This window comes from Telopea speciosissima, chromosome 1 (genome assembly GCF_018873765.1).
Source record: "Telopea speciosissima isolate NSW1024214 ecotype Mountain lineage chromosome 1, Tspe_v1, whole genome shotgun sequence".
Taxonomy (NCBI): domain Eukaryota; kingdom Viridiplantae; phylum Streptophyta; class Magnoliopsida; order Proteales; family Proteaceae; genus Telopea; species Telopea speciosissima.
The window spans coordinates 7,227,782-7,255,667 of NC_057916.1; the positions used below are offsets into that span (position 1 = coordinate 7,227,782).

At 38.6% G+C, this 27,886-nt stretch overlaps 1 protein-coding gene and 1 pseudogene across 1 annotated transcript; both read left to right on the plus strand.

Moving 5' to 3' along the window:
- LOC122661903 (protein RAE1) lies at positions 1-18,712 on the plus strand. Its single transcript, XM_043857418.1, has 11 exons — positions 1-81; positions 185-271; positions 512-589; positions 671-864; positions 1,013-1,154; positions 1,421-1,501; positions 10,346-10,474; positions 13,202-13,279; positions 17,302-17,373; positions 18,016-18,096; positions 18,309-18,712. The coding sequence occupies exons 1-11, from the start codon at positions 31-33 to the stop codon at positions 18,357-18,359; spliced, it is 1,044 nt and encodes a 347-aa protein (XP_043713353.1). The 5' UTR covers positions 1-30; the 3' UTR covers positions 18,360-18,712.
- LOC122661923 lies at positions 4,945-27,788 on the plus strand (annotated as a pseudogene).
- Positions 27,789-27,886: the final 98 nt, after the last annotated feature.

The window sequence follows — 27,886 nt, forward strand, 5'->3', positions numbered from 1 at the left end:
TTTGTTTGACAGGAAATTTCATTTTGAGCAATGTCTAACATTGCATCTGCTTCAAATCCGAATCCTAATAAGTCTATCGAGGTTTTGTAATCTTGATCTTGAAGCTTACCTACTGCCTAGTATTTCTATGCTTTGCTTACTCCTTAGGTTGTTTTCTGATTTTTTGATGTGTTGCTTGATACAGGTCGTTCAACCTCCTACAGATTCGGTTACTAGCCTTAGTTTCAGTCCCAAAGGAAATTACCTCGTTGCTACTTCTTGGGACAACCAGGTTTCTTGATCGCCGCTGCAATAGAATTTGTTCCTTATTACTTTTTTTTTTAATCATTCTCTCGCAATGGTCATCCTAATTTGCGCTAATTTAAATTGCAGATCATAATCATATACACACTTCCTTAATTTTTTTATCTTAAATTTCTTTCTAACTTTACCACCTCCCTTTTACTTTGTTGACTGTTCATAAAAGTCTAATCCGAGATACGCATTTCGTTTTATGTGTGGAACTTGATAGGTTAGATGCTGGGAGATCATGAAGACGGGGGCCACTGTCAGCAGTGTGCCGAAAGCATCCACTAATCATGACCAGCCGGTAATAAGTTGTCAATGTGTGGGATTTGCAGACTCACTCTTGTAGTTTTTATATTTAGTATTAAGTATAATATATCTGTAGGTTTTATGCTCAACTTGGAAGGATGATGGAACTACTGTGTTTTCTGGGGGTTGCGATAGGCAAGTTAAGATGTGGCCACTAATGTCTGGTGGTCAAGCCACGACCGTAGCAATGCATGATGCACCCATCAAAGAAGTCGCTTGGATCCCACAGATGAATGTTTTGGTTACAGGAAGCTGGGATAAGACTCTAAAGTGCGTTTTGATTTCTTCATTTACTTTCTTCATAACAATAGATTTCTTTCCGGTCCAGTAGTTGAGTGGCTAAGTTTGTTAAAATAAGTAACTGTTGTGAATTTAGTGAATGTGAATAATCTATTAATAGTTTTGCTAATCTGCTTAGGTACTGGGATATTCGACAACAGAATCCTGTACATACTCAACAACTCCCTGAACGTTGCTATGCACTAGCAGTTAATCATCCTCTGATGGTCGTCGGCACCACTGATCGAAACTTAGTTGTGTTCAACTTGCAAAATCCTCAGGTATTGATTTAAATTCACTATTTAGTAATTAAATAGTTGGTGAAATACTAAATTCTTTGTCTAGTAGTACTAAATATAAGCTTGCTTTTTTTGTTTTTCCGATTTGCAGGGTCAGTCTTAAGTATGATAGGCTCTAGTAGTTGATCTAAGCATATATCCTAACCTTCTTAATGCTCCAAAATGCTCTATCAATAAATTACTACTTCTTCAGTTCTCAATTGCTCGCCCTATATATTATATCTAAATCATTATGTACATATCAACAGACTGAGTTTAAGAGAATCACTTCGCCCCTGAAGTATCAGACAAGATGTGTTGCAGCATTTCCTGATCAACAAGGTTTCTTGGTAAATACATTTATTCTGTTTGTCTATATTTGAATTTGTTAAATGGTTCCTTTGCTTCTATTTCTCTTTCTTATAGTTTGGTCAGAAACATGGAAGCATGTTATTTGATGAAGGTAGCTTCTTAATTTCATTTTTGTGTTACATACTGCTGCAATAATGGTAATGTAATGTATTAAGAGAGAGAGGGGGGGGGGGTACATGCCTTACCTATTAGAAATGATATCATCTGCAGTACCTTTGAAAAATAGAATCTGTGATGTTGCATGGCCTCACTTGGAACAAATAAATGTTTATCATGTAATGTATCCAATAATGGCACATTGATTCTCTTTGCTTGTTGTTAGATCCACTGAGGTACACACTTTACCTATTAGAAATTATCAGTTGCCTATGGAACATAGAATCTGTGATATTGTTGGCCTTGCTACCGGACAAATATTGCACAACTTAAATGAGTCAGAATAGGTTTCCCCACCTCGACCACCCCCAAAAATTTTTAGGAAAAATTTCACGTACCTCCCCTACTTTCCAAACTAAGTAACAAAAACACCCAGTCCGTTAACTGTACACATTAAACATTAAATTTGTGTTTTAATTGACCAAAATGCCCTCATCTTCCTCAAATCTTTTAGGTTTTGATAAAACCTGCAACTGATTCATCTTCCCCAAACCGTTTCCCCAAAACCTTCTACTCACAGCAACCATCATTCCCCCTGCCGCCATATCCATTTTCTTAGGTTTATTGTACAGGTGAGATATTGAAATAGATCATCATCTACCTCCCAGTGGAAATAGAGCACGGGAAGGTGATTGCTCTTTCGAAAGTTGCAGCCCCTCATCCAGGATACCAAGGAATCTCTTGAATTCATGCGACCATAGCCCCAAAACCCATTATAATATTAAATGTAAACTCCAGAAATCAAGCTGGGCGATAGCTACAAAGCAGTTCTGGTTTCAAGGAAGTATATCACCGCAAGATTGGAGTTAGGACATGAGAAGTTTGGGATTTAAAAGGGTTTAAATTCATAATGGGTTTTTTCTCCTTATCTTTGATGATGAAGAGATTGACAGTAAGATTCTAGGTGAGAGAAGGGAAGGAAAGCAGAGACGAACCAGTCTTGAATTGGAAGAACGACAAGAGAAAATGATGACAAAAGATAGATTTAAAGAAAGCATCTATCACTGCATTGAAGGCTGCGGGATCTTTCTGAGGCATATGATTGAATAGCTCCCTTGCAGTTTCCCCCTCTCCTGTTCGTGCATATCCAACAAGTATAGTTGTCCAAGACACTTGACTCTTGTAAGGCATTTTATCTAACAAGGTTCTAGCCAACGTCATATTTCCAAATTTAGCATACATATCAACAATTCCAGTTGATAAAACCAAATCAGAACCAAAACCCATCTTCAACACCTGATTATGGAGCTGCTGTGCTTCTTTAATGGCCAAATTGAATCCACAAGACTTCCCAAGGATGGGAACGTGTAATCATCTGGCAAAAATGGTTTTGATACGAAGGCATCTATAAAGGTTCACAGACTCTTTAAATTGGTTTCTGTCGACTTGAGCTCTAATAATGGAATTGCAGAGAAATGGGTCGTCCCTGTGACATCGGTGATCAAATACACTGAGCATGCCGGATTCCAGGGTGGAGGTGATTCTGCAGGGAGAGGACGATAATGGTGGTAATGGTGAGTGGCGGTAGTGGTGGTGGTGGGGGCTGCGGCAATGGTGGGTGGTGGTGGTATTGGGTATCTACATTTGTAAAAGAAGAAGAAGAAGTGTCATTTTACCCCATCAAAGGTATATTGGTCATAACAGGACATAAAAATTCCTACCGTTAGAAACTAACGTGTACACTTAACGGACTGGGTGTTTTTGTTACTTAGTTTGGAAAGCAGGGGAGGTATGTGAAATTTTCCCAAATTTTTAATAAACTTAAACTGTGGTTCATAATGTTGAAGGTTGATAAAATATTCTTTGTCCAAGTGTGCATCTATACACTTTTTAGAGAAATTGCTTGTCTTGAATAGTTGATTCATTACAACCATAGGGAAATTCTTTGTTTAACACCAGAAGGTTAGTATTTGTGGTGCTTTAAATCCCTAAGGCATGGGAACCTAATTTAGGAAAATATTGATGCAACTATAGTGGGCTCCTTCATACCTGAGATAATGGTGAAAAATTTTTGTTAATTATTAAGAGAAGCTGTTGCTTATAATTATGTGAAATATTTTATTCCACAACCTTTTTCTTTTCCTTTATCCTTTGTGAGTTTGTGAGTGTGTGTGTGTGTGTGCAGAGATTACAGCTTCTTTTACAACTTGTTATTTGTTGTTACAGATGTATTAGACCAGCCTTTAAAAAAAGCGAAAGAAAAGACAAGTAGTTTGGCTAACCTCGCAAACAAAGTGTGTGTGCAATCAACCTATGAGAAAGGGAAGAAGTTAGACTAAAAAAGGGAAAAGGGTTAAACTAGGATTGAAAAGATTCATGTCAAGTTAACTGGTTAAAAATCTCCTAGTATCTTTTTGAAGCATTTGCAGTTTCTTTTCTACAGCTTTATCATGCACTTTTTCTTCTTCAAACTCTCTTTAATTGGTCTAAAACCTCATGAACTTAACTGAAGCTTCCTCTACTATTACATCACCTTTTAAATTGCAGTTAACACTCCCCCACAAAAAAGACAAAAAAAATTTGGTCTAAAACCTCATGATTCTTAACCGAAGCTTCATCTACTATTACATCACCTTTTGAAATGCAGTTAACACCCCCCCACAAAAAAGACAAAAAATAAAATATCTTATTCAGTGTCTCTCCCTCTCTCTCTCTCACACACACACACACACACACACACATATCGAGTCATAAATGCAGAAAAATGACCATTTATCTAACAGTGAGCACACACAGTCTGTCAAAGTCTCAGCAAACAGCTGACGCCCCCCCTGAGGTTTGAGAAGTCTCTTCACACACACACACACATCTACAGACATTGAGTCATAAATGCAGAACATGGCCATTTAGCTAACAGTGATTGCTCAAGGATGTTTTCTTCATGTTTAACCTCCTGTGGTTATACAAAAATCTATCAAAGTCTCAGCAAACAGCTGACAACTCCACCCTGAGGTTTGAGAAAGTGCAATCTCTCCAACAACAGAGGATTTTAAGTGTGTTAATTGTATGTACCGTGGGATACATTGTGTTGTAACTCGATTGGGGGAGTCTTCATTATATCGAGATTTTGTGTTTTGGGTTCCTAGTATGATTATGATTATTAGAGTCAGTCTTTAAGTTAATCTTTGACTTGTTATTATCTTTTATTTCTGATTCCTATTGCGAATAGGAGTCCACTATTATGCATTCTCTTAATTATAAATAAAGGATTTTTTTGGGGTGGGGGACTGCTTGGTATCAACTTCTGCTCTCTAGACAGTCCCCTTTTCTCTCCTTTCTCTCTCATCTGTTCTCTTCTCTTTGATTATCTGGTTTTACTACTCAGATACTGTTACATGGTATCAGAGCAGTAATATCAACAAATAGATCCTTTCTTCCATTCCAGTTTTGAAAGTCTTCAAGGGTTTCAAATTTTCTCTGATTGCGGCCTTCATGTTGCCCTTACTTGGTTGATTCTTCCCTAGTTAATGATATCACAACAATAAAATAGGGCATTCTACTTTACAGCATCTATATGGAGATATTGGAGCACAACAATCGAATTTGATTCTACTATGTTTGAGGTTGTAATTTTTGTGAAATCTCTTCTCGAATCTGAGACCTGAAATTACTCTCTTCTCTGCCATTCGATGTGGCTTATTTTTTGAAAACAAACTGGTACATATAAAAGGTACACTTGATCCAAAGCTTGGGTCTATCTACTAATTTGATCTTGTTTATTTATATCCCCATACCTGCTGGTGGATGCTCTTTGAGCTTTTCTTTGACTATTTGCTCCTGGAATTACCTGTGATCTCCCCACCTGATCGAGCCAAGTTTTTGGTGTTTTATTTCTGTACAAGTCCCTTGTTTGATCCCAGTTTTAGGTCAATCAGACATTCGGACCTGTTGAAGTTCTGGAAATTGAAATCACCCTAAAATAGGATTTACTTGGGTATTTAACCTCTGCTGCTTGTGCTCTACTGCTACTATTTAATTGGTTTTCTGATAAGTTGCTCTAATGGTTGATCCTAAACCACCCATGGACAATGTCCAAGTCCAGATTACTAACATTAAACTCTATGGAGTCTCCAACTATCTCTTATGGGCCCAGGCAGTACAGGCCTACATACATAAAAAAAGGTGTACCCAGTGCACAAGGCTCCCGCCACTGTGGGGTCTGGGGAGGCCTACATACATGCCAAAGGAAAATTGAAGTATATTACTGATGATCCTCCTACTCCTAATCCAAAAGCTCCTCCAACGCTCACAGTTTATGATGAGTGGATGCGTGAGAACTCTACTATAAAAATATGACTATGGAACAATGTTGAACCTGCTATCTGCATATCTCGGCTGGGCGTTTTGTTAGGACATTTTGGTGCTCAAATGACCATATTTTGGTCCAAAACTTCAGGGAAATACTGTAGGACAGATTTTACAGCTTCAAACAATTCCACAAGAGGATCTTAAACCAGGGAAATAGGTCATACTTATGGGTACTCAAGTTGTAACAAGGCTGAGGGATTATGGGTATGAAACAGCATGGGAGAAGACCAAAGTATTAGCAGCTTAGGGGTTAGGAAAGAACAGGGGTGTATGAATATGGATCTGAAATAAAGGTAAAGGTTAATTACATTGGTTCTATGTAATCAGCAGATTAAAACATTCTTACCAATTTCATAAACAGGGCAGAGAATTGCAGGAATCGATCTCAGGGGCAGGTTGAGGGAGAAAGGTGATATCAGCAGATCCACTGGTCCAATGGTCCTGAAACTTGGATAGAGTGGTCCTCTCATAGGGGGAAGAAGCTTGAACAAAAGTGGGGAACAAACTGATTATGGGATTTGGCTGGAGACTGAGGTTATGGAATTAGAAAGGCTAGAATTATAAACTAACCAGAATTTGGGGTCAGAACTTGCAACATTGAGGATTGATTGTTGAAGACACCTTCCAACAGTTTTAAGAGCAGTGTAGGGATGAAGAACATAAGTTGATATCAGCCTTCTGGGCTTCCCACCACAAGGAGTTGACTGGATCGAACACCAGCCCCTTCTTAGATCACACACTAAGGAATATCCATGGGAGAAAACAAGCATGCCAACAGAAGCAAGGGTTGAGGTAAAATCATGGGATATCTTGTGTCCCCTTGGGTTGCTTTATAGAATAATAGAAAGTAGCAGCAGGGGTCCAAAATTAGAAGGTTCCCAAAATAGGAAGTTTCCAATTGGTCACCTTTTGCTTGGAGTACAAGGCACAATCAGTTTTAAACTGATGTGAACTAACTGTTGACAATAATTATTACTAAATAAAGTAGAAAGTAAAAGTAAGTAACATCAACTAGACCAGCTGGATTGGACCACTACTTAAATTGAACCAACCGGTTCATACAAGGACATATGGAATTAAAATAGATCAACCCAAGGCAAAAAATCGTGGCTGCTAGAACTAGGCAGCAGCCATCTTCTTTCTTGGATACACCTTTAGATCTGCATCAGCTCTCCCTGGCTTGAAAACCTTTTACTCCAATGAATGGGTGAAGAACATATAATGCTCGTACAAGTTGAGATCAAGCTTCTTGGAGTCATCACCGTGAATCCAAGTACTATCATGGTAGCCGTTGCCACGACGAGTGGTTTTGTAGGTGTCGTCCAAAACCTCATCAATAATGTCTTCTGTAGGTGACTTAAGTTGGGGCATCCTTAGCATTTGTTTAGTATCACCTTCGTCAGAGTGATGCCTCACATACAAGTGCAAATCAGCCACGTTGAAGATGTTGCTTATGCTCATATCTTCGTGCAACTCGAACACATAAGCGTTTGGTCCAATACATTTCAGCACCTCGTATGGACCCATCTTCCTTGGATGGAGTTTCGTGTTGACACCAGGTTGGAACATCTCGCAATTGACATGAACCATCGGCATGTCCCCTGATCGGAACTCCACATATCGTCGATGACGATCATCTGTAGCCTTGTAGACATCGGTTCTAAGAGTGATTCATCGTCGAACATCAACATGTACCTCCGTGACGTGCCGCAAAAATTCGTCGGTCTTAATAATAACGCAGGCTTGGGGTGGTAGTGGAACGAGGTCAATTGGTTGCCGCGGTTGAACTCCAAGTAAGATCTCAAAAAGAGTACAACCAATCGTTCGGTTCACTCAGCTATTGTAAGCAAACTCAGTAATATCAAGTATGACTGGCCACGTCTTCTCATAGTCCCTGACTAAACACCTCAACAAGTTCCCCAAACTTCGATTCAGGTGCTGGAAAAGTTTTCTTATTTTCCCCATCTTGGTAACCAAATCTCCTATTTGTGGATACCAACAATTCTTCAGCACATAGAGCTTTCTCAAAACAATCTCTAACATTCGCTACATCGGTAACACCAATTGCTCTATTGATGTCAGTACGTAAGCCCAATCTGCACCAAGATAAATCTTGTATATCCTTCTCCCTAATCCCAATTCAAGAGGAAAGAGAATCAAATTGCTCCATGTACTCTGCCACTGATAAATTCCCTTGATGAAGAGAATTTAACTGGTCCTGTAGTCGAGCTCTAAAAGTAGGTGGCAAGTACTTGTCTCTCAATTCATCCTTCATCTCTTTCGAAGTGGTAGGTGGTCTACCATGATCTTCTAGCTCATTCTCATGAGTTCTCCACCACTCACGTGTAACCACGATCTTCTAGGTCATTCTCATAGGTGTCATAACTATACTAAAATTCTGAATGAATCTTCTGTAGAATGAGGCCAAACCATGGAAGTTGCGAACCTCAGTGATTGTCTTCGGTTCTGGCCAATCAATGATGCTTTTGATATGCTTCGGATCAGCTTCATTTGAAGCACTAAAGCCAAGGAATACAACCTTGGGCAGGATAAAGGAATACTTCTTGAGATTTATGTACAACTTCTTTGTACGAAGAACTCTCAAGACTTGTCTTAGGTGGTCAATATGGTCATTTGGGTGCTTGCTGTAGATCAAAATATCGTCAAAATAAACAACCAAAAATTGACCAATAAAAGGACGAAGTACCTGAGACATAACGCGCATGAAAATGCTAGGTGCATTTGTCAGACCAAAAGGCATGACATTCTATTCGAACAACCCATCCTTGGTTTTGAAGGTGGTCTTCTATTCATCTCCGAGATGTATACGAATATGATAATAGCCGCTCCGAAGGTCCAATTTAGAGAAGACCTTAGCTCCGGACAGCATACCTAACATATCATCCAACCGTGAAATAGGGAACCAGTACGTGGCGGTTATTTTATCTATTGCCTTGCTGTCCACTCACATTCGCGACGAGTTGTCTTTCTTTGGAGTAAGCAAGGCTGATACGGCACATGGGCTTAAACACTCCATGACAAATCCCTTTCGAAGCAAATCATCAACTTGCCATTTGAGTTCAGCATGCTCTGTAGGGCTGTGACAATAAGCTGAAAGATTCGGTAACACCAAACCAGGTACTAAATCGATGGCATGTTGTATATCCCGTATAGGAGGCAACTCATCAGGAACAAAGTCAGAAAAATCAGAAAGCAATTCTCAAATTGGTCTGGAAAGCGTTACCTCATGCTGAGGAGTAACCTCCCTATTGATGAGCCAACATCCGTCCTCTGTCATGGCTTGTGTAGATATATTCCTTATGAGGAATAGCCAACAACTCCTTCTGTGGTAGAGCCAGCACCTTCTTCTCGTCACCAGTGCTCTTCTGGTTGGTTCTCAATGATCTCCGTTGGTGCAATTCAACTGGTGTATTTAAAGGATGAAAGACAGTATGAAGTCCCTTGAACATGAGCACACATTGATTCTTCCTTCCCCCCCACCGTAACATCATTATCATACATGCAAGGTCGACCGAATAAAACATCAGTGGGTCTCATAGGAATCACATCGCACCATATTTCTTCCTCATTCCTATGAAGCTTCGGAGTTACAAAACATCGTTTATTTACCTCTGAAGTGTTACCATTCAGTAATGACACCTTGTAAGGTTGAGGATGCTTCTCCATTTTCAGATTTGCCTTCTTCACAAAAACCTCCGAGATAACGTTGACACAGCTTCCACTGTCAATTATCACCAATATAGTGTTATCTCCTGATCGCATGCGGCTGTAGAAAACACAGTTGCGCCACCAGTCTTCACCATTAGTTTCAGCCACTAGAATACGACTGACCACGTGAATGCCAAAACTACCATCATCAAAATCATTCTCACCATAGTCATCATCATTGAGTGGGTATGGAAATAGATTAGGATCTTCCTCGTCTTGTGCACCTTCAACTTCAGCAACAACATTTACTCTTTGACGATGTGGATAATTCTTAGCATAATGTCCAATTTCTTGACAATGGAAACATTGCACCTTGGTATCACTAGTCATGAGTGCCTTGCCTTTGTCCTGTCGTGTAGGAACTGTGGACCGAGTAGGGGCTGTGGTAGAGAAGATTTAGGTGCTGGAAAATTTTTCTTATTTAATGCCATCTTGGTTATTTTTCTCTCTATAGCTAATAATTTTGTTTTCCATGAAACCAGGCCTTTAATGATTGTTTTGAATATAATTATTGATTAACTTGTCTTGCTCTTTCATATTCTTTAAGTCCTTAAATTGATAGAAGCATTATAGATTCTACCATTTTAATACCAATTTTCTTATGTAATTGATGGAACATCTGTGCTCAGGTTGGCTCAATAGAGGGGAGGGTGGCTGTTCATCATTTGGATGATTCACAACAAAGTAAAAACTTTACTTTCAAATGCCATAGAGAAGGCAATGAGATATACTCAGTCAATGCTTTAAACTTCCATCCTGTAAGATTTTTGGTTTCCATTCTGCTACAAATGGTTTTCTCTGTAGGTTGTTTTAGCTATAAGCCTAGAACAACTTTAAACGTGTTTGGCTGCTCTAAATGGTTATCATTATAGATGGTTGGATTTTTTATTTAGGTTTATCACTGGTCCAATTGTGCCTGAGATTCTGGCATTTTCATGGCTACATTTTCTATTGAAGTGATTTATTTGAGTTTAGATGGATTTTTACTTTGTTATACGTCCAGCTAAAAGACAGTCTATGCAGTAATCAGGAAATTAAATAAGGGTCAGATGTGGCAATATGTTATTTTTTTTTGGGATAAGCAACAAAAAATATTTTATTATTAGGGTAAATAAGAGAAAGGTACATTGTCACATAGAGTGACAATAAAGCATAATTGGAGGAGAAAATATAATACCTGGGCCTAAGAAGCAACAAAAGTTCACCTGTGCAGGTTCATTCCTGTGCCTTATAGCTTGCGTTGTGAAATACTGTGGTAAAAAGTAATCAACTAAACATGATAATGGGCCTTCCGTTTTAGTCTATGAGGGTATGTATCAGGCAAAATTCATATTTATGCTTTACTCATCATATTTGATAATTGTTTACTTATGAATCTTGTTAAACATCACGAAGGTTGGTTAACTTTATCCTTTTAAGCAACTTGCCATGTGGTTAACAGGGGTTGGTCCACAGGATATAGGTTCTGACACCCATCTCACTGGTGAAAATTTTTGCTCAAAACAAGAAGAGAAAGTGTTTAAAAGTGAATTTAAAGTAGTAAAATTACAGAAATGCCCCTCGATTCCATTAGGCATTTTTGTAATTTAATGAGACTTCTAAACTAGTGCTTAACCACTTTCTGTGCTGGTCTTGTGCTGAAATTTGACCTGTTAGATGTTTATCCTCCCCCCCCCACCAAAAAAAAAAAAAAAAAAAAAAAATAAATAAATGAACTGTTAGATGGGTGTAGGTCCTTCTTCAAATGGACACACCACTTTCGATTGTATCCGCAATATGTCAATGGATCATGGTGACAAAGAAAAAGTTCAACTCTTGTGATATTTTGTCCCTTTATTTTTTAGAAAACTGAAAAGAATTGTTTGATGTGTGTATGAGTATATGTATGTATGCATTATGTACATCACGAAGTCATGAGATCTAAAAAAATGTTGTTAATTCATGTCCAACTATGCCACAAAAATGATATAGATCCAGATTCATGTGGAGTTCATATGAAGTTTTCTATTGGTCATGAAAATCACATGTAAACAGCTATGTCCATTTGAGTTTTGAGTTACAACAAATGAGTTTTTACTGTCAAAATCTGTCAGTTGCTAGTCAGATCAGCAAGGTCGATTGGTAAAAAAGAAAAGGAAGGGATAAAAACTTCGAGGAGTACTTTCAAAAAACTTGATATTAGCACTGGCAAAGTGCTGCCGAGAGATAGGATTATAGCAGCGATACCCTTTTTGAGAACGAGAACGGAGATATTCCAAGCTGTCAACATAGACATTTACTTTAGAGCCTAGTGATGATTTTAATTCTCGACTGTTGAGTGTTGATTCAATGTGGTCCTAGGGGAAAGGTAGCCTGCAAGGTGGTCCTATTTGCAATTTATTGGGGTGTCTAGTTAGAACTGAGCTGAATTTTGATGTACACAAATACTTTTTCATTAAAATTTTGCATCAACTGGATCCATCCTAATGGGCTAAGCCTTTTCTTTGAAGGAATCTAGAGGGCCAGACAAGAAAGTTTGGGATAATCTGCACACTTCACTTTTATGGGCAATTGCTTCTCTTTTGGGAAATCTCTCTCTCTCTCTCTCTCTGTCTCTCTCTTGTATAAAAAATATTAAAATTGTGGACCAATCATTATCATGGTGATTTCCAGTCTGCAATTGACACAATACCTACCAAGGTATCTCATTGGGCTGAAGTGGAGGAGCGCTTTAAAAGCATTTCAGCCCAAGGGTATGGATGGATAGAGTGAGGCTGGTTTGGCAGCCACCCCTTTGGGTGTTGTGCAGCTGAACTTTGATGGATGCTTTCTTAATAACCCAGATCCTTTTGGGGATGGGTGGGGCTTTTAAATTGACTAACGGGCTGTTGGTGGAATCTATTCCGGACCAACTGGAGAAGGAGATTCCACTTTGTTGTCCTTGAAAAGTGGCTTGGAGTTGGTTATTCTAAGATGGTATGTTAGAAGGTTTTTATAAGAAGATTGTGCAAATGTTGTTACTTGCATGGCTGATCATACTCAGGAGCCTTGGAGATTTGCACTTTTAGTTGGACGCATTCCTCATCTTGCCTCTAGCCTGCATTGCTCTTTTCAATGACAGCTTAGAGTGGTCAATGTGATTGCTGATGAGTTGGCCAAGCAAGGAGTTTTATTTTTGAGATTCTGTTATGGGAATACCATTCCATTATGAGGTGTGGGCTTTTATGGGGGCGGGGGTGTAGTTTTTTGTTGTGTATTATCTGTGTTCTTGCCTCCTTGGAGGCCTGTTATACCATATTATCTTTCTTTAATAAAATTTATATTATAAAAAATATTGTTATTGTTACCAATTAAAGTGGTTCCATATGTTTCAGATATTCTTGTTTCCCTTCAAAAAATTTCCCTGATAGGGGACATCTTCTGAATTTTTGACTCATGAGGAGGTTTGATTTATCTGTTGCTTGATATACTTTTCAGAGCTTATATGTGGGTATCCCTTATTCTAGGTACACCATACTTTTGCAACATCAGGCGCCGATGGTGCTTTCAATTTTTGGGACAAGGACAGTAAACAGAGACTTAAGGTCTGCTAACCTTCTTTCTGTTTTACTCTTATCTAACCCCAATGGTTGTTATTCATTTCACTGAATGCTAATTATTTTTACATGATATTTCTGACTACTAATTACCTGCCTGTTTGTGGAGGATAAGCAAATTCTTGATGAGAAGATAATGTTTTTTTTTGATACATTTTTGGACACACTGTTGTAGACAAGGCAACTTCCTAAGAGACTTATGAGAAGATTCACCTAAAATCTGTGAAATATGAGTTGGAACCTACAAAAATGCTCAATTTGGATAACTCTCCTGGTGCAAGGTCTGAAACCGGGCCCTAAATTGAGATGAGGGCAGAATTTGCATAGGCTCTTAAAGGACAGAATACTAATTAGAAAAGAAGAAACACTGACTACAGGAATAGGTAGGCTGCAGAAACAGAATTTATGATTAAAAGATTAAAGCAGAAATGAAGGGAAACGATAGCTCATTAATAGGATAGAATAAGGGATATTTTGTTACTCAAAACTACAGAGCTGTTGGGCCTGAAACTTGGTTTGAGTAACCTTTTTGATCAAACCTATCAGTGGTTAAAACAGGACAAATATCTCTGGCTAATTATAGCAGGGTGTGATCGCGACTGATATGGGAACTAACAGAAAAGAGCAGGAGTGTGGAAAGTGTTAACAGCAGGTATTAAACTAGTGTTCAAAGATCAGAATCAATAGAGAATGATATCAGAATGCTAGATATGAAATATGAAGTAAAACTGATCACTGAATAAACAGAGATGATGGAAACAAACTAGCTGAACGATGGGCTGAAAACAGGTCTGTCACAGGTGTGTGTTAGGGTGAGATAACTGACCTGATATGGTGGTAGACTGAATTAGAATAGGAAAAATAAGGAGTTGCAGATAACAGTGGAATCCACTTACTAACACTTGAGGGAGTCCAGCTGAGACTTGAGAAATCCACCTCAACACACCATGGGTCCACGTGGTTTTGCAGAGAACAACAGTTAGCTTTCAAGTCATACATAAAAAGTTGTGTTTTACAGCTTATATTGACCCCTATATAAGGTGGGGTTCCAGATTTAGGCTGAATTATGAAACATTTAACTTAATGCTGAAATTAAAAACTACTTAATTCCTAAGAGAACAGGAAATACCGAAATTGAAATTAAAGTTCTGGAGCTTAGCTTGCAGGCTTAATCTTCAGCTAAATTCTCTAGTTGATAAAATAGAAATCAGAAAAAGAAACCAAAGGAAATAGCAAAATTGAAACTGGTGCTGCTGGTGGCTGAAATCTACTAGGGCATCTAGAACCATACACTGCCTAGGGCCTTATAGGCCTTTATCCCTTACCCCTTGGGTGCAGCATAAACTCTCCCTGCCTTGGAAATAGATGATGGGCATTATGGAGGCTAACTAGATTAATTTAACCCTTGTTTCTTGGATGGTCCTAGTACTTGCCTGGGGTAATCCCATCCCTGTAACGTGGGTACATTATATTGTTTGTGACAGCTATAGTTCATAATTCTAGGGTTTTGTGATAACTATTCTGTATCACTCTCTCCTTTACCAGCAGCTTGGCGGTGATTGATACTCTGGAGCTACCAAGGTAGTCTATAAGGCTCCTCAATTAGTCTCAGCTTTAGAAGCATGAGACAAACCCCTACAGCTCCAATTAATTTTGCCTTATAGAGCAGACAAGATAGAAAATGCTTGCTATTAGGGTCATATTGGAGGTGTTAAAATCTTCACATTTTGAAATCCACTTTTCAAATATAAAATAAATTAATAAAAAAAAAAAGGTTTTTAGCCTCATAGAACCGCTTTAAAATCTAATTTTCAGGAATTCGATGATGTCTAGGGTTTGATTTCCATACCTGCTTTAACAATCCATAAAGTTTTGATCTCAATCAGAGTTTGTCTGAGTGGCTTGCTTCTAGTGTTCTAACTTTGGACCTACAATTAGGAAGACTTGACTACCTCTTGCTCAGCAATACTTAGTTGGTTTCTAGGGCTGCACTTCTCTCTAAATGCTATCTTGCTGTTTACAAGTTTACAACATTTAGAAAGAATTGACTCAGTCCTGCATCAGCAATACTTAGTTTCTAAGCTGCACTTATCTCTAAGACTCTAAATGCTATTATGCTGTTTACTTCGGCACCCATTTGATTACTTGGCCTCGAGGTTTGAGATAAAAGCTCCCCCAACCTCCCCATTCTCTTGGGAAGGTGGGTGTTAATTAGAAACCAACAAACATGTTCCAGATGTGATGCAGGGGAGTTTAAAACCTACTCCTGCAGGAGAGGCAAACAGGCCTTAAGGGACTTGGAAGCAAACAAGCCTTAAAAGGCCTTTTTTAAAATGCTTTTCCAAACAGGCCATAGCATCCTGTTTAAGTGAATGGCAGCTGGGTCCACCAGCCAAATTGTGGGCTAGCTTTTAGCTTGTTATTTGGTTGTTTTTATGTTCTTTTATTGGAGTTACTTTGTAGTTTCAGACTTTCAGTTGTAAAAGGAGTCCTCTTTTAGCTTTTGTTTCCTATTCCTATTAGCTATACAAACAGTTTTCAGTTTCCTACTAGGAATCTGAAGTTTTATTTGCTTTTCTATTTAAAGACTTGTAAGAGCCAAGGCTCCCACAATTTCATGAATAGAGAGTTTATTGTCTTCTTCAATGAAGATGCTGTGAGATTTAGTGAAGGGTGGGAAACCCTGGGGAACAGTGAGATTCTGGTCCGGGTGTATGGTGGGAAGTCATTGGTTAAGTTTCTCCTCTCCTATATTTTGTTTTCCTGCAAGTAAGTTACTGTTTTCATTTCTCTATCAATCGACAGTGCTGTTCTGTGAATGAATCCCTGGTTTGAGTGATTCAACCTTCAATAGTCAATTGGTATCCATGGTATTCTGTTAGTGCTTGCTTTATATCAGAGAAGCCACTGTTATACCCTGTGGATGCTCTGTTGTGGAGCTTCTTTTCTGACATAACCGAGACCCGACCTGAGGAGAATCTGACCTTCAGATTAAGGAAACATTTTGGGATGTTCTGGTCTCCCTAAAGAGACCTTCGACCAGGGCATTGTGCAGATCAGTTCTGCTGATCTGGAGGTTAAAAAATCTCCCAAATCTGCCTCTTTGTTTTCCAGATTTGCTTCTTTGATTTGTGACTTCAGTCCAACCATTAGAACACTGCAGTATTTTGGGTTTGTGTTAGTTTATTGGTTTATGAACTTTGGTTGAATTCTAACCTTCATCAGAAAAGGTTCACTTTGACCATACTGTTGACTTAAATTCTGTGTTGGGGTACTTGGGATCTTATTATGTGGGTGTGTAATTCTGAATCTAGGGTTCATCATATCTCTCCCACATCAATGTATCAATATAGTCTCTTACTTTTGATACACTGGCCTTTTAATGCCTTTACTTGCAACTGCTTTTGGAGTCTCGAAACTAGAGAGGATCTAAAAATTAGTTTGCCAAAAGGAATGATGGGTTCTCAGTTAGGGGTCTGTGATTGTTCGAGTTTGTTATATTGCTTGCGGTACATATTGTTTCAACCATAGTATTAAGTCTCGTTTTGGAAGGCCATTTCGGCCAGACTGAAATTTCGTTGAAACAGTGCATTTTTAGACCGAAATTACCAAGATTTCCGAAACGAGATGACCAGAATTTTTTTAATTTTTTGAAATATTGCATTTTTTCAATTCGATGTTGCATTTCGTTTCGACTCGACCGAAATACTCGAAATATTCGAAATTTCGACCAAAACGAAACGAGATTTTGAACTATGGTTTCAACTAATCAGTAAATGGGTGATGTACATATCTTCACTTTGTTCTTGCTAATCAATTTCAAACAGTTGTATAAGCTAATATGCACTTTAGTTTATCCTCTGTGTTGTAGGTTTTTTTTTTCCCCCCTTAATTATTATTTCCCAACTCCTCACCTAGATGCCGCCATCCTCACTCTTTTGAAAATCATAGTTTTTCTTGGGGACCATATCTTTGCATCTGTATTAACAGAACCTTTTCTGATTTTCCAGGCCATGTCTAGGTGCAGTCAACCTATACCTTGCAGCACTTTTAACAATGATGGCTCACTATTTGCATACTCGGTATGTCTCTATTTCCATGTAACTGAGTTACTGAATGAAAAAAGAGCGGCATCAATCACATCAGAACTTCAGAGACACTATTTTGCACACTAAATGACAAGTGAATGAGTGTTCAGGCAAAACCCAACACATTTCTTCCGCTTTGAACTCTTCTGAAGATGCCATCCTCTCTCTACCTCAGCCCCATCCCCACAACCCTTCCTCCAACCCCCACCCCATTAAAAAAAAAAAAAAAGGGCATGTCAGCCCTCAGGGGATGTGCTTAAAGCACCAAGGTTAGATGTTGGATTCTTGTAATAAAAAAGGCTTTCCAAACCACAACAAGGTAGCCGAAAGTCAGAACGATGCAGAGAAACAAATCATGTGGCGGGTGCTTTAGCAGGCCCTCTAATTTTCTAGTTCCCGGCGAACCTCAATGATTTGCCAAAGAGGGCTCTAGGAGACCCGTATATCTTAGGATGTAAAGCTTTCTTTGAGGGAAAAAAGGGAAAAGGAAGAAGTTCTTCATTATTGCATGATCCATTAGTCCTGGTATGGCTTGCTTGGAGCCGCAGATATGTTAGCTTGTCCAAATTCTCGAGTGTCTGATCATGATGATGTTATTGCAGTATGTTTTAATGAAATTTGAATGCCTGTCTATAGGTGTGTTATGACTGGAGTAAGGGCGCAGAGAATCATAACCCCACAGCAGCAAAGTCCTACATTTTCCTTCACCTTCCACAGGTATGTTTCTGCTCATATATGTAATTTCTGGCCTTTATTCCTAGTTTTGAATAATTTTTAAGAAATGCATAGTGTGTGAATATGGAAACAGAAACTACATCCAATCTAGGCCATAATTTCTGTAAATCTCCAATTGTACATGTACCCCTAGTCCCACCCATTTTTTCATCCTTGGGTTTTCATTGGCTTTCTTGATGATCTGGGATGTGCAGGATTCCGAGGTGAAAGGGAAGCCACGAGTTGGAGCCAGTGGTCGAAAGTGAATTTCCTTGTCTGGAGTTGCTGATGGGATCTTCAAAGGCTACTGCTGAGTATGGGATTTAGTTTTCTGTTGCAAATGGTCCATTTCATTTTCATCTTCCAGTTTAACTATGGGAATGAGGGTATGCCAGTTTTGTTGCCTCCCCCCCCCCTCTGTCTACTGGGATCAAAATTGATGGTGTTGTAGAAGTTTCGTCGGTTAATTGGTTTTTTACTTATTTGTGTAAAGAACATTCGTTTTTTGTTTTGGTGGTAGAAATCACTAGTTTTGGTTGTTCCTTGTTGCACTGCATCATTTGGGCTACTTGCCAGTGTTAAGAGGATTTTGTTACACACCTACAAGTGGATGGTTCTTTAAATTCTCTGGGTTTCCAATAACCATGTGTTGTTTTATGGATCTGCAAATATTACCTATTGATTGCTTAGGATAATATTAACCACAGGCCTTGATTCTTAGGCAGATCTGTGGGAAAAAAAAAGTTTCTAAAGAACATAAGCATTGCCTAGAGTGCGAAGCATTTGTTCTGGCAACCATAAATCTACATGATTCTCCTTGCTTATCTGAAGGCAGACATGGCTTCAACGTCTGCCCTGCATCCTTGCTCAGGTAAGCGGTGATCACCCAACTTCACAATCCAAATTGAATCTCCGACATGATTCTCTAAGCTTACCTGGTTCAACCTTTGTGTATTAACTATTAAGCCTGTCTCTAATTAGGTTTCTAGGAGCACAACTGAACTGATATCTGTAATTTGTGTATGTAAAAGCTTGCTTGGGTATTTGGTGGTACCCAAATTGATTGGACATGTTTTCCACGTATCCAACATTGCCAACTTATTAGAATAATGCGTTTGGCAATTGCCTGAAAGAGTAATCACTCTGACGCATTTGAATACTCAGAAACAAAGGGAAATGCCATATGCATGGCCGGCCTGATGGGCACCTAATCTACTAATGTCTAGTCAAAATTTCTCATCCATCTGTGAGAGATTGCTTTCTGAATTGAAGTTGATTGATTGGTTCTCTTTTTCCAATTTTAATTGGGCATGTTTAAGTGACAATGGGTTATTTAAAGAAAGGGAGAATGTTCTCTGTGCTGCAGCGCAGCCTGTGCAGGGGGTAGGGTGGTCATTGTGCTCACCCCCATGTGTTTGGGCGCAGGCTGTGCTGCGGCACAGAGAACAGTGCCCCCTTAAAGAAAATATTTTAAGGAAAAGGGTTTTCTGAGCAAGTGGTGTTGAGGAGTGCACCACTTGGGAGGGAAGTGACATTCAGGTAAAGTACAAAGTACATGCGAGGGGAGTGCAATTTCGCGAAAGGGAAAAGATGAACATGAAAGCTTTCACAATATAATTTCCTAAGGTGTTCTATGCTAGAAGGTTCACAATTTAGAAACAAGAAACATATATAACCAATTGTTTAAAACTTAAAAAAAAAAACAATAGCCTATTTTACAACATTCACTTAAGTAATTAAGATTTTCCAAAAAAACAAATTAATAAAATCTACGTACACAAATGTATAGCTTATAGTAAATATCATAGAGAAAATCATGAAACGAGTATAGGTATGCTCCACATGAGAGTGTGGTCTACGTTAGCATTCTCATGTGTCTATCTCTCTCATCCCTAAAATAAGGGGGTAGAATTATCTTTTCATATGAGGAGGAGAGAGATAGACTCATGAGAATGCTGGTGTAAGCCACACTCCTAGACAAATTTTTTTCCCCATATATAGCACAAACATGAAGTGTTGAAATAGGAAATGACACTCTATCACTAAGGGTGTCAAATTGGAACTAGAATCTAAAATTGAAACCGAACTGGAGCGAGTAAGTTGAATATAGAATCAAACCAAATAAATTCGATCCAAATTCGACTATAATATGTAGGTTTTAAGTTCGGTTCTAGGTTCGGAACCATTGGTTCGACCTAAATACAAGAACCGAATACAGGCCTAAAATTAACCGAACCAAATAAGCTTGGTTTTATTATCAAATTTCAGAACCAAATTGCAAATACGTTTGATTGAGTATCAAATTTCAGAACCAATTTGTTTTTTGGTCTGATTTTGGTTCAGATGAACTGAATTGAATACCCGAAACCGAACTGTTTTCAAGCTTATTGACACGGTTTCATTAGTCTTTCTCTGTCTCCTTGTGCTTAGGGATGTGAACGGATTGGATTCGGCTCGGATAGTGCTATATCCACATCCGCATCCGCATCCGATTAGCTTTCGGATGGATTCGGATAGTGCTAAACGGATATGGACACGGATTTGGATCGGATATTTTATCCGTTTACATGTAAATATAGCTTTCCGGATAGCTATAGTCTATCCGTATCCGTAGCTGTTTAGCTTTTGGACGGATTCGGATAGTGCTAAACGATTACTGACACAGATACAGAAACGGATTTCGGCTATTCATTTACATCCCTACTTGAGCTGAACCTGTAAAGGTTAAAATGGTAAAAGTATCTCCAACAGCTGCGCGAGAGGACCAGGAAATCTTCTGAAATTTCCCGGTAAAAAAACCAGGCACATAGAGGCAGTTCTGAATCTTCTGATTGCTTCCCCTGAAAATCCATCATTTCGTTCTCTTCCTTGGATCCATCTTCATGCGAAGAACAATTTGGACAACCATGGAACCCTAATTTTTTTTTTCTCTCTCTCTTTCTCCATCGATTTGGGAACCAAAGGGAAGGGAAGACATGAGCAATCTCAGAACAATCTGTCGGCCTCACATGGTATTCTCTTCCTTCTTCTGTTGTAGACACCAAGCGCGACCGAGACTTTCTTTCCTAAACACCAGTTACAGATCTCGGGTTTCTTCTCCATATGTGTCTTCTTCGTGTTTTGATTCCTCGGAGATAGTTCGGAACGAATCCGCATACCGCCTCAATTCCAGAAGAACTATCGTCAGGGCAACGAATTGGACCGATGAGAAATCTCCTTACGAAACTCTGGGTAAAAATTCACTCAAAAACAACTGATTTTGTTTGAGTTTCAATTGAAAATGCAACTTTCTTGGCATGTTCTGATTTTTGAGCGACCTGCTATTTTTATTTCACAGTTGTGTGTTGATGCCCTGTGAAATTTATACTTAGATTTGTATTTCCTAAGAAATGGAATTTGTTAGAGGATGATAACAAATTTAGCTTGCATTCATTTAGAAACCTGATCGTAGAACGACATCATTTAGAAACTTTATCTTCTATCTTATCATTCATCCTTGATTTGGATCTCACCTAGCTATTTAATGTTGCTTATCAGAGTTGGATAGAGACGCTGGTGAAGAGAAAATAAAGATTGCTTACAGGCGGTTGGCGAAATTTTATCACCCAGATGGTTTGTCTATTCGTCTTCTGTTCTTTTCAAATTTGGAACTTTATAATATCATATTAATAGTTCATGCTACTACTCCTTGATAATGTCTTGTGTTGGTAAAATAAGGGACCTTTGGATTTTGATTGGAAGAGGAGTTATTGAAAGGGGGATAGGCCTATTTATTCTCTTTTTGAAAATCTCATGCTTAATTTATATGGTTAACTTGAATAATTTAATTGGGGCTTGTTTTCTTGATGACCTACCTACATAAGTTTTCCTTGACGGTCCAAGTATCTATCATGTGGCAGCTTAGTTGGCCCTCAAATTGTATGGACCTTGGCAAGAGTCTGGCTACTCATGGGAAAATTTATTCCAAATGTGTTCTACCTCCTTCAAAAAATGATCCTTTACGTATAAAAAAGAAAAAGGAATCTTGTCACCAGCTTTGAACTTTAGAAGTTTCCTTTACGTATAAAAAAGAGAGAAGGTTCTTTGTGCAATCTTTTCTTCATTTCCGCCTTCCAAATGATTTCAGGAACATTTTCATTAGGATAGTTAAATTTTACTTACCTCTATTTTTGTTGTCATTTAAAAAAAAATGTATAAAAAATTTATAGGTATGGGGTTTCTAAGCAAAAGGCTTTTTCATCTAGCCAACCAGATTGGTATCTTTGTTCTGCACTTAGTGTACCACATGGAAAGATGGTGTGGCAATTTCTGACCATTGGATAACTAGGAGATGACTTGGATAGGCTATGTGTCAAATTTCAGATTCAAATTCAATCATATAAGCTCCCATGTATTGACATCCTCCCTTGTATTTTTCACCTATCCGTGTATTGGCATACACCCTCCTGCAGTCCTGGATTTTTCGAAGCTTTATTTTTCCACTTGGCCTACTTTTTTGGGTTGAAACTTGACTTGTGCACATGGGACCTTTAGATCTACCTGTCCACAAAATTTCAACATCATATAACCTGCCATGTGGCAGTAAACCCTGTGCAGACCAGAGACACCAGGGTAGTTGGGTAGAAAGAAAACCCGTAATTCCCAAAGGGATCTAGAGTGTATCGAACCCCTTTAAAAGGATAATAATATTTTGTCACTATTTCTTCAGTAGAACCTCCAAAGTTCCATCATGAAGTACTTAATGTCTTGGTAAATGTGTCCTGCATCATGTAAGAGCAGTTACTTTTTCTTCTTTTTCCCCCCTTCCCTTCTATAGTAATTATTGTAGCATATTCTTTTAGTATCTTTTTTGTTTAAATATTTTCTAAATCAATGTTCATCATATCATGTTGAGGGATGAATAGTAATTATTGTACTATCTTCTTTCATTATTTCCCTTTTTTGCAAATTTTTCTAAATGAATATTCATCTTATTATGTTGAATGTTGAAGGATTAAGGCTTTGTCCACCGGTGTAGCCTCAAGATGATTAGATCATGTTTGCTTTTTTTGTATCTTTAACAATTATGTTGCTGAATCTCGAATGACTTCCTTAATTGCTAAATCTATCTCTGCTTGTGTACATATATATATATATATATATATATATATATATATATATCTTTAGTTATTCTTGAATTCAGTCTGAGTTTAGAAGTGATTGTCTTCTGTACCTTTTTTATCGCACTTAACCTTTGAAATCTTTGTACTCTTGCATTTATTTACCTTGTTTAGGGAGAGGAATGAATTTGTAATACACTGTGGATGGATTGCACTGGCCCTTAATTAAGGACATAACATCAGGTGGCTTCAGTTCACAGGGCTGCTGGGTTTGGCATAGACATGCATATTCCCCACTTGCTTGCATAACCTACTTAGTATTCTTATCAGTGAAGGGCTTGAATGGATGGAGGATTTAGATGGGGAAGGGTGCAAGAAGGGATGATCAAGAGGAAGTTGACAATGGATAAGAGTGAGTAAAACAATATTATGGGTTGGTAATTGGTAGGTTATCTCCAAGTTTCTAATATTTGTTAACCATGGTATTGAAATTCAAGGCTTGCTTCATTTCTTGGATTGTGCTACATTGTTAAGCGGAAGTATAATGGCTTTGTATCCCCCTAGTTGTAGTCCAACGTTACGTGGAAAGCTTTAAATTTTGATGTCAGTCTAAAATTTTTGGGAAGAAGAAATGTATTTGGAAGCTTATTGGAGTTTGAAATATAAGAAACTACGGAAAGCATGGAAACCATAAAAAGCATGCATGGTGTCCTAGAACTTGGCAATTGAAGAACAAGCTTGAGTAGCACTCAAACTTCCTTCAGGTTTCAGATCTTACTTTGTAATGGTCAATAATAACAACGTGAAGTTTAGGTTTCTAGATTTATGATGTTAACTAACATATATTTTAACTGTTGATTGGCAATTGCAAGTAATATTGGTATGTAACAATTAACATTTCGGGAAGAGTTTTATGGAATATTGTGATATGCAAAAACGTTTTCATATTATGGAACAGATTGCCATGGTTAATTCTAGTCGTGTATTTTTTTAAGAACTGCTGAAGCTGGTGTTTTCATTCAAGAATCAAGATAAAATTCATGAGGAAATCGGATTTGGATCTCTTTTAAGTTCTATTCATGTGCCTAGGATTTGGTTAATTGAAGAAGATACATGTACTTGGTTTACCACTCAAGAAAGAGGTGGAAGTCCTAGTAACCCTGTTAAGTGATGTATCAACATGGATTCTACATCTTGGAAACAAGCCAATTTTGCAGCAGCTTTCTACTGATGGAACCAACCAGCAAAAAGCACCAATGCTACAAAGACCATGGCACTAGTTGCAGTACAGCAGAGTTGTAATTCACTAGTTACTCCGAATGCATGCCCAATCACTGGCTACCTGCTTGGGGAGGGGGGGGGGGGGGAAGAGGAACTGAGGTTATTTGTAGAAGAAGGGAAGGACATACTCAGTGCACAAGGGTCCCGCCCCTGTAGGGTCTGGGGAAGTTCATAATGTAAGCAGCCTTACCCCGGCTTCGTGGAGCGGCTGTTTCTCTACTCGAACCCACGACCGTTAGGTCACAATGGATCAACCTTACCGTTGCGCCTTTCGACGTTTCTTATTCTCATAAACCTCCACCTCGTAGACAATGAAAATTCCAATGATGTGCTTTTTGATGTTTCTTGCAGAATTTTCCTGTGCTACCAGGGTTGTATCTATGCTTATATCTTTAGTTGATCGGATTGATTTCTCTTTTGTAGTGTATGATGGTGGAGGAACTCTTGAGGAAGGGGAAACAGCAGAAACTCGATTCATTAAGATTCAAGCTGCTTATGAGTTGCTTATAGATGAAGAAAAACGGAGGCAATATGACAGTGAGCACCGCGTCAACCCCATGAAGGTTAGAGTTGTTACTTTGTGTGTTGATTTTAATGTACGATTAAATAGTGCAAGACAGTGCAAACTTAAAACTACTGGTGATTGCATTTGAAAATTTTATACTATTTCTGGGGTTGCTCTTAAAGCTTACTTGAATGTAGTTAAATTAGTTTTTGGTTGACGTAAGTTTGCCATAGGGATTGCAATCAGGTGGGCTTGAGCAGGTTGAGCTTGGGTGCCAAGGGGCATTGACCCAACCTGACTCCAACCAGTTATAATACGGGTTGTGAGCGGTCTACCCGTACCCAACCCATTGATAGTTGGTGAGTTCTACTGGATATTATTTTTAAATTACCTATTATCGAGTTTAATCAAGCGGATTCAGGTAGATTTGGAGTTCACTCAAAGCTAATCAATATCTTAATGAAAAGATTAGAACCTTATCAAGTGGATATAAACAGGTGGGTTCAGGCAGGTTGAGCATGGGTGCAGACCTGCAGTAACCCACGGGCTCTGGAGGCCAGCCCCAGCCCCACCCATTTATTAGTTGGGATGAGTGGGGGAACGCGACTACAACCCAATTATTAAAGGGGTTGGTTTTAGACCAATTAGGTGGGATGGGGTTTTCCACCTCTATTTTTTACCGAACTGTTTGTATCACTTGTCTGTAGCAAAACTACCTTCAATATTACACTGTTGGACTGTGGGATTGCATTCAACTAATTCCTGGGATCCTAACAGCAAAGTGTACTTAGTTTTGTCACTAGGAACAATCTGAAAGAAATTCTTCTGCTGAAATTGACACATAAAGAGTAACCAGTACCATGTTAATATGATTTCCAATCATCCATTTTTGAAATCGTATTCATCTATTGACCTGTAAGAGGGGACCTTGGCTTGGGTCAAAATGAGAGCTGCTGATTAAATAGAGCAACTTTGAGTTGACTAAGCAGACATGCTTTCTGGGAAAATTTCTGAATTCCATTGCTTTGATGTACCAAACATTAGCTTTCTTAAGCTCTGTATCTTGTTTGTGTAATATAAAATGGGTCTGCTTGTTGCTAAACATATTAACTACTATTAATCCAGGTTAACTTGATTATTTCCGTTCGTAGGAAAAAGCTAGCTGTGAGAGTGTATTGATTGAATTATTCTTGTCTAATTCTTCTTAATCACTTTGCTTCATTTATTGTCACTTTATGTCAGGCTTCTCAAGCATGGATGGAGTGGCTAATGAAAAAACGAAAAGCTTTTGATCAGTGAGGTGATATGGCAATTACAGCGTGGGCTGAGCAGCAACAGCGTGAGATGAATCTCCGTGCACGCCGTTTGACTCGTTCAAAGGTAGTGAGTCATTTTTATTTACGTGCATGATCTTTGCATGAAGGCCCTATTAGGTTACATTCATGCTTATGATATCAGTCCTGGTGAAGAATTGGCTTAACAGATTTTTGGAAAGATGAAAAAACCAATCCTATTCTGTTGTCAAGAAGAATACATATTCCGCACTGTTTCCAAATTGCTTCTTTTCCCTTGTATTAATGAAAAATAAAGGGATGATTATGCTAGAGGGAATAGGAGCCAAGCTACAAGATGAGGACATACAAGAGCAGCCTTCCAACAGCAATTGGTACTTGAGGCTATGTTTCTGAAAATTGGGGCTTCCCATCTTGGAGATATTCTCCTTTTTTTTTTCTTGGAATAAGAAAGGGAGAAAAATTTAACCCCCTCCCCTAACAACCCACCCTAAGGAGAAGACGGCAACTTGAAGATATTAATTTGATTGAATAGTTGTAACCATTTAAACCTCCAAATCAATTTCACTAGTCCACTCCCCCCTCCCAAGTGATCCATTTGAGTGGGATGAGATTGGTATTTCATCCAATGGAGTTGATTCTTGGCATGACAAATATTCCAAGCAGTCTTCTTACATGGTGAATCTTGTTCCCGTGTATCCAGTAGAAGAACAATTGTTCTTCAATGTAAGAAAGATAGATTTTCCTTTTAAAAACAACATCATACATACCAGAATGCGGGTAAAATATGATATCACCTTCAATATTGTATCCTCTACAACACCTTTATGTTGCTTTTGACCTGAATCATCTTAGGGGTGTCTTCATTGATAAATTTGTGGATCCAGAGGCAAATATTTGTTGTTACAGACAATTTTCCAAAATACCCTTGAAATGCGTTTCTTCTCTCATTCTTTTTCTTCTCCCTCCCCCCTCCTCTATTTTTTTTTTCTCCAGACCTGTGATTTTGGGGAGGCATAGGAAACTGCATCGAGAGTCATGTGACTCTGGTTATGGGCATTTCTATTGTTTATGTGTTCCCCTTCTTGTGTCTTGTATTGTTTTATGATTAGATTCCATCTCAGATTGATCCAGAGGAAGAGAGGAGGATCCTGGCGAAAGAAAAGAAAGCATCCATGGAATATTTCTCTAACACCCTCAAGAGACATACATTGGTCCTAAAAAAAAGGGATATAATGCGGAAGAAATCAGAAGATGAGAAGAAGAAGGTCATCAGTCAGCTTCTTGCAGCCGAAGGCCTTGAACTCGAGACTGATGATGATGAAGCAGCATAGACAATTTCCTGAAATATGGTTTCACTGTTGTATACCAGTGACTGATATTTATTGGTTCCTTGAATTGTAAGGGTTGGTAGGGGGTCCACATTCCTGTTCAACTGTGTATATATAATTGTACTAGGTTTTAAGATATAGAAGAATGTAAAATCATGTCCATGAAATCTATTCATCTAAACCTACTTTAGGGTCGCAGATCTGATATCTTGCAATACTTTGTTCTGGACTACTAGTAGTACTGCCTGTAATTGGAATTTCCATTTGCATATCCCTATATTTGGA